General features: G+C 33.7%; 1 protein-coding gene across 1 annotated transcript; it reads right to left on the bottom strand.

Moving 5' to 3' along the window:
* Window positions 1-1,751: 1,751 nt before the first annotated feature.
* On the bottom strand, window positions 1,752-6,493 carry LOC142975519 (acylphosphatase-2-like). The gene is made up of 3 exons (XM_076118430.1): window positions 6,246-6,493; window positions 4,610-4,736; window positions 1,752-2,380 (listed from the first exon to the last, which is right to left on the bottom strand). Exons 1-3 carry the CDS (start codon window positions 6,307-6,309, stop codon window positions 2,266-2,268), a joined length of 306 nt encoding a protein of 101 aa, XP_075974545.1. The 5' UTR covers window positions 6,310-6,493; the 3' UTR covers window positions 1,752-2,265.
* Window positions 6,494-8,508: the final 2,015 nt, after the last annotated feature.

Raw genomic sequence — 8,508 nt, 5'->3', positions numbered from 1 at the left:
GTACTAGCGTAATCACAAATTGGCGACATCCAGTGTAGTTGTCGGCAGGGGGTTTTAAAAATCATTTTTATGAAATGCGCTGTACTATACATGAAAGCACGCTAAAGCATATAAATTGTATAATAATAAAATGGACGTTCAAGAAGCTTTGCAAGAATTCTTTGTTTCAAAGTTTAATGTTGCCACGAACTAGAGGTAAGTAATTCCAATTTGTAAATCTAGATATCCTCGTAATATCGTATAAGGGTCAACTATTGGCCTAAGAGATAAAAATGCAAATAACATTGAATATAATCATCAGAAAACTTCAAAAATCATTGAATGGAGTCGGCCTGGGACCACGAGGAGCGCAACTTGAACCGAAAAGTTAGGCAGTTCAAAGTAAAATGTGTGTTCGCGTTAATTCCATACCCTATTATAATTTAACTTTGAAAGGAAGGATCAATTTCCTCTCCCAGGTCAAAGAGAGGATGATGTAAGGTAACCCTAGATGGCATCACCTAACTAAGTATAGAATAACAAAGACATACGCAGTAACCAATATACTAAGAAACTTGCTATTTATAGATACGTTTCCCTCAATGGTTTAAAAACAAAACAAAACAATAGTAATCTCAGCAATACCACACAGACAGTTGTCAATAAAAAAACAAGAATGGACGCGTCAATCAGTACATAATTAACCTTATTAATTAAGATAAATTCATTGAAAAAATTTCACGCCATTTACTCATTCAATATGTTATTGAATTAAACGCGGGTACATGTGAACTATCGCGCAATTATTCATTATTATGTTGAGTTATTATGCCTGCGGCGGGGAAAGTAAAAAATACTTTCTTGATATTAAAAGCTAAATATAGCCTTTGGAAGAACACTAGAGGTTTTCGCCCTTTAACACCTTATGCATAGCAATATACGCGACAATATTAAACCTTATTCCTTAAGTGATAGAGTTAAAATTGATTTAAATGGGAAGTAGATAAATTAATTCATTGAGACAATAGTGTTGATAAGCTATCTTATGAGTTACGTGTATTATTAAAGATGCACTTCTTTAGCACAGAATCTGAGTTTACTTGTACATTGGCCTGTGTTCATCTATTGCAGATGATGGTGGCGTCAGGTAGAATTAGCGCATTTTTGTTCATGGCTCAAAAGACCTATACGGGACTTGTTAGTTCCTAATAAGAAGCTGCTTTATTTTTTGTTAAATTTATTTATTTTAATTGTACGTCATAAAAGTCTAGTCAAATTTAGGTTATATTTAACGGAAAGTGTAACTACATCTTTAGCAAAACTTCGTGTCTTACTACATACATAGTAGACACATATACTCATACAGAAAGAGTACGTTTCGATATCATTTTGTCTTCAACTGATCCTACTACAAAAATTAGAACACAACTCATTAGTCACACGATATCAGGAACAAACAATCCTAATTAACCGGTATTTTTCCGTAAAAACATACAAACAGACATATCTTTACAATTAAACATACACCCTCTACCTACCGCGTCGCGTTTTAACTAGTAAATAATGTAATATTGACAATTATTTACGATGTTCTCATTATCTACAAACACATGCTTCAGTACAATAGCAGACAATGTTTATGTCTGCTCTGATTGTAATATAATTACGTATTTATGGTTCATTCTTATAGTTCTGAAGAGCCGTAAAAGGGGAGTTTACAGGGTAAGGCTGTAACTAGTTTCAGCTGCTTTCAGTCACGTTTGGAAGCGCAAGAGGTAAGGTGCGGTTTGTTTTACACTTCTGGCTGTTTTGATAACGTGATGTTAAGATATCAAAGGATTTTAACGTAATTATCTACTTAACGCTGCTTCTTCTCTCTTAATTGTTTTAGAAATTCGGTAGGTAGTAAAAGTGAAAAAGACTAGACGGTTTTAAATCTTGAGGTTTGTTAATTTTTTTACTATGGATAAATAGACGTACGAAGTTTTATCTTAAGACTCTACACCCTTTTCCGAGCTAGTTATTAGTAAATTTTGTGATTGTAACGACTGTCATAAGTGTATTTCATAATATAATTAATCTGAACAGCAACAATAATAGGATAACTCGATGCTAGAACCAGCACCTATAACTTTTAACAATCATAATTCTCATCATTTAATCTACATTAACAACTTATTTAGACTTACAAATTCAAGAAAACCAACTTCAACTTACATTACATTTATTAAAAAAAGCACGACATAGATTATAAAAGGTACCGTTACAAAAGTGTTGCCAGTATAACTAGAACCGCACTGTGAAGTCGGTGAAGGCGAGCCTCGCGATATGCTCCCAGTTCGTGAGGTCACACTTCTCGATCTTACAGCCGGGAGAACCAGTGGTACTGAGCCAGTCGATCCTGAAATGTAAATAGGTTATTATTTTTCGATCTGTAGACCTGCCATGTAATTTGGAATTTAATATCTTAATGTATGGTATGAACGGGCGGAAAAGACGCTTGCCTCGTTGTAGGACGGAAAAGGATTCATTTCTTTTTATTTTTAAAATAGTGCGTTACATTTTTTTCTCAAGGCTTGTATTTTCACAAAATTAAGGGAGATATAAAAAAAGAGATTGAAGCCCATCTTTGAGTAAAGTAGACACTTGCCTCTGTTTTCTTTTTATTTAAAAAAATCATAATGGGTTACAAGAATTTGTTTTGTTCCTAGCACTTTTCTAAATGAAATAGTTTTACATTGTGTCTTCATAAAGGATTGGCTTAAAGCCTGCTATTACGACAGAAATGTTGCATCAATATGATTAAACTACTTATGTGCAGTTCTCTAAATAACTTTTGAAGATTTATGTGTAATACGCACTACTTGAACTCCAACGCATTGCGAAATATGAACATTGATCTCAGTATTCAACATAATCGGTTCAAATGTGTGTTTGTTTATGTTTATATATTGTTTAGTAAGAGAAAGAAAAATTGTAGACCTTTACACTGCTGGCAGTGGGATACATAAAAGTGTAGTAAAAAAAAGGTTAGGTTGCCCAAGTTAACAATGTAAAACAAAACCAGATATTTAAGTATATTTCAGAAATAAAGCTTATCTATGTATGTACATATGTATCTAAATCCTTAGTATTAAGTGTTATTATGTTAGTTTATAACTTAAACCGTTTTAATACCCGCAATTACTTTTTTAAAAACGTGACTTTCTCCCACATTTTCAAAAACAGTAAACAAACTTATTACGTAACACATTTCTTAACGCATGCTTTTGAAAACGTGACTACACGACAGTAAAAAAATACACGTAAACCCTCTTTGTAAAGAGAAATATACCGAATGAACTGAATATATACCGGATATTTTCAGTGTTTTGTTAATAATTGTGAAAAACCCGTTATCTTTTACAAACATAAGTTCAACAACTACTACATCGGATAAGCCGTGTTTGACTTTCCACTCGTGAGGTATTTATAAACGAATGTTTCCTTATAATGCTATCTTTCAGGTAACTTGTGATGTGTAATTATAGAATTAATAGATAATATTGTTTATGGTACAATAAACTTTATTGTTTTAATACGTAATTTCACTTTGTCTCTAGATTTTAGAATATCTCGAGAATTTTCCTCAAAGAGTCCGATGCAATTTCTTTAAGTTTTTTTACAGTTATATACGCTTGCCCGCCTAAAATTCCTATCTCTTATCATCAACATACTCGTATGGAGCTACATCTGTGCTTTTTAGCTGCTATTAAAGTCATTTAATTTTGCCATTATTTATCTCCCGTCCAGTGTTATAATAGGTATTGTCATTATAGTGCTGGGTCAACCTCCCTTACAAAGGTATCTACCATTATTCATTATGTCATTAATTTAGAGTAAGTTTTTGGGAAAAGTGCTTAAAGTTGATCAAGGGGTTTTTACTTTCCTTCACAACCGCCAAATATTTATTTTTATCATCCATTTTGCCATAAAATAAAAAAACAATCTAATTAGCAATTAAGCACTATAATTTCTTTGATCAGATTTTGGCAGTGGCCTACATTGTAACGAGCTAATTATTTATATTTGACATTGAAATACTTATTAATTACAAGTATCCGGAACACTATCACCATTTGGAGCTCATCCAAATTGACACAGCAAATAAACAACACTTTTACTAATGACAACGAGATCATAAACATTAATGCTTTTTGGCTACAGATTATAAAATGCAGAATAAGGAAGGATATTTACGTTTCAAAAATCGATGCTGGCATTTTTGGGAATTTAGTCTCATAAATAACATAATGCAGGTACTTTTTTGTATAATTAAGTAGGATAAACATTTTGATGCCTTTATTGATATTGGAATAAAAGTGTCTCTGTCGTCTCAAGCTTGATATAAGGTTCTTAACTAGGTATTACGAGTGATGAATGTGGAAGTGGAAGCTTTGACGACAACGATCAAATGACTGGGAAGGATATATTTTTTATGAAAGTTGTGTATCGATTTTTTCAACACGGAATTTGTAGGATGTCAAGTAATCATTTCAAGAGTGTGTTGTTCAATCACTAGAAAGGATAAGTACTTAGTATGTGCCGTATTTACTGAATCTGCGATATTTGTTAAACATAGTGTACATACATGTGGTCCAACTGCGCCTTGGTGCCCTGTATCTTGCCAACGATGGTGCCTTTCTTGGAGTTCTTCACCCAGCCGCCGACGCCCAACTGTTCTGCCAACTCCTTGCAGTATTTCGTGAAGTAGCAACCTGCAAATTGAGTAACATTTAGATACAAATTAGGCAAATTATGTATAAAAGAAGAATATTATGTAAATAAAGCACACGATGAATGTAGGCAATAATTCCTAGAACTCCTAGAGTCCAGTTGAAACGATAGCTAAAATCGACGAGGACAAGGCGGCTTGCCTTCTTTTTGGAAATACTCGGGAACTTTTGAGAGTTCGGCAAAGGAAAAAGCCGTAGAATTTACTATGAACGAGATTGCAATCGTTTCTAACTACAGTAAAAACTAGCTTAGCGCTATTTGTGACAGGTGTGTGAGTACCAAACTCTATCCAAATATTAGTGTAGGTAGCTAAGTAGCCAAATCACAATCATCAGTAACCTGTATGATGTAGAGTTCATGACAGGCCATTACATACATAATTACACGACGTCAACAAAGCATTAATCATGCATTGTAATAGCTGCACTAATTTGACAACACTTATTTATTTCACTTATGAATTCTTATCGTTATTGTTTGCCAATTTCCCTTTCGTATCTAATGGACCGAAGCACACTAAAGGATAATAAGTACAATACTCTATACTAGCTTTTGGCGCATTGATTTGAGTACAGAGCACGATTATAGGTATTATGCTTAAGAACGTACCTCATAGGTAAGTACGGAAAGTTTTGGTGATTCTCCATTCATTATCTTTACAAATAATGGAAACGACCACAAATAATTGTATTTTGATAAACCATTGACGTTAAAATACAACACAAATAACTGTGAGTAGAAAAGTAACTAACTACTATAACCACGGCATCTTTAAAAGGAAAAATGCAGGTGAAGAACTTAAGATGGTGATCGTTTGGGGATGTTGGAGAGGCTTAATGTCCAGCAGTCGATGGAAAAGGTCTGTTGTGACGATGACCATCGTATAGCTTGTTTCAATTTTCTATATTTATAGTCAGCATGTACCTGGTAGGTATAATGATGTCTAGTAAACAAACTACGTAGCTAGGATTACATTGCAGCATCCTATAGCTAATATTGCAGTTTTGGTCGTTAGAGGGCGTGAACAGAATCTGTCAAGTGTGTGTTTATTATCGGCGATTGAACGTCCAAACTCATTGACATCGACCTACATGCAACGACTAATTATAGCCGGTTGACTGATTAGCTAGATCAGCTGACTATTAATTAAACATTAAAGGGAAAAGTAAGGAAAGCTGTGCCCATTTGTATTTGCAGAAAATAAATTTATGACTATGAGTTGTTATTAAACATGCATATAATTGCCCTAAGGAGAATCCGATTCCTAAAGTTATAACTCTGTTTTAGTTTTAACTTTATGTTACAAAACTAAACAAAAATAGTTTTATTTTTGCCTGAGCACCTCTACCTAAGCTACGTAGGTTTATTTTAATATAGGTACGAACCTACCAAGTGGTTATTCTTTAACTTAATTTTTAAAATTAAAACTTTTAATAATTTCGCAATTATTCAGTAATTAATTAAGTTTAAAGGAAAAATTATTTACATACCTTGGACCTGTCCATAGACTTCGAATTCCACTGCAGCCAACGCATTAGGATCGTCAGCACCCATCACAAATTATTTAAATTAAAAATTAATTAATTTAATTTCACACTATTTATTTTTATTACTTAATTTTACTGAATTATTTTACAATATTATTTTTAATGTATTTTTTTATTATTCACAGCCTGTACTATAAAAAAGTAAACGTTTTTTCAGCGTGTGAACTGTGGCCAAACTCTTGAATATGCGCCGCCGCCCGCCTAAGTGCCAATACTAACCGCCCGCCCTACTTTATCTATATTTATTTACTCACAGATTCAAGTGTATACCGTGATTATTATTATTTATGTCTATCGTAAAACATATTGATGTATCATAAAGTATTTGATGTATTTCGCAACCGGAAGATTGGAACGTATGAAATGATCCCGTTCTAAAATGCATGACTTATGCAAATGCGTCAGGTACACTGACACAGATCTTTCAATAAATTGTTTTGCTATGAAGTTTTACGGCATAAACATCACAGGTCTGTAGATTATATGTTTAATAAAATATATGAAATATTGTGACCATTTAACGAAGTTATTGTATGTCATCTTTAGACAAAGATTGAACAAAAATTAAAGATGCATAAAACCATGCACCGCTAATACTAATTTTGTATTCCACTTAATTGTCATGTCGGCTTTACGAAAGTAGTGGAAAATTCTGCATTCAGGAAAATAATTCTAAGGTACATATAAATTAGAGAATCTGAAGAAACCAAAGAGAACCAAGCAAAGCGTAATTTAATCAGTGGGTTCAACTGAGTTGAGATTTTTGCAGTATTCCCCGCCGTTTGAAAAGTAAAAAATTCATGTAACAATAGTATAAACAAATTAGCGGTGATATAAAAACGGTCGGTGAAGGAGGAAGCCCTCCCCTCGGCCTCTGGCATGTCGATGGAGTGGCCGGTTCCGCTGACAATTACAATTATATGATTGTACACTGATTGCACTAACCGTTTCCTAATAAACTACGGCCTCTGACGTACTCCGTATATGGGTGAAGGATTCTGTTCTAATCAATTGTTTATCCTCTTTTAGTATAAAGTTTAGCACGTGCATGTTTCGAACAACGGCTCACCAACAAGAAGCTCAACTAAAAATATGTCACCAGAGACTGTAAGATGTACGTTTTGATTTAGCCAGCTTGCTTGATACGAAGGCGCATGAAAAGCCAAAAAAATTACAAGCACGCCATGATCCAACCATATATTATATCAAGCTGTAGCATTAGATATACTAAAAGCTTCGTCGCATTAACGTGATCTTACAACTTAGTCAGATAGGCTGAACATTTGAATGAAATTTCATCGTTTTAACGTTTATTTCGGTAATAAATTATAGTATCTTCAATACCTACTGAGTTTTTATTTTCCATATAGAGTTCACAAACATTCTTACAAAAAGTCAGCCCTATTAAGGTTTGACCGAATTATAAACGGGGTGCACGGGGTGGCTTGTTGCGTTTTTTCTACCACTACGCTAAAGGGTGGTGAGTTCTATTCCCACATCTAATATCCGTGATCGACTGAAGTCGTTTTGGAACCGGTCGCCAATGGTATAAATGTATAAAACTTGTGAGTGAATAAAAATATAAAAATATGGATTCAGTTCATTCATTAATCTGGGGGCACGGTAGTGCCCCCGCAAGTCGAGCAAAAAAAAGCGGCACGGCCGTACCATTCTTTTCTCGAAGCAATTCAGGCTATTTTCGACCACCCTACACTTTAAGTTTTCTACAGAATGTTTTTGACGGCATCGTATTTTACAGTACCTAGTTTAGCTATCAATCCCTTGTATCGCATTATCAGTTGGCTTATCAGAGCGCATATACGCAGCAGCAAATAGATTTAATTAGTAACAGCAAAAAAAATATCCTTTTTGTTTCACCCTAACAACTAACCAGCCCGAAAATTAAATAGCTCTGCATAATTCTTATTCACTGACAGCTTAGGTTCTATTTAAACGCCTGATCTAAACCGATAGCAAAGTGTGTTAATGCCTGCAAATGTAAATTTAATAGGCGCATGTAATGTTTGCTATAACTTTATGGTAAGGCGTTACCAATACATAAAAAAATATATTTAAGGTTATACTAGTAATTTAAAATCGTATTACAATAAGAGATTAATAGATTATTATGTACCTATGTGATTCTTTTTTAATAAACTTTATAACGCAACAAATCGAAAATAACAATCTTATACATTACTTGGAG

The sequence above is a fragment of the Anticarsia gemmatalis genome, chromosome 9, assembly GCF_050436995.1.
Source record: "Anticarsia gemmatalis isolate Benzon Research Colony breed Stoneville strain chromosome 9, ilAntGemm2 primary, whole genome shotgun sequence".
Taxonomy (NCBI): Eukaryota; Metazoa; Arthropoda; class Insecta; order Lepidoptera; family Erebidae; genus Anticarsia; species Anticarsia gemmatalis.
Note: the sequence above shows the minus strand (reverse complement) of the source record. Positions and strands in the feature narration are given on the sequence as shown.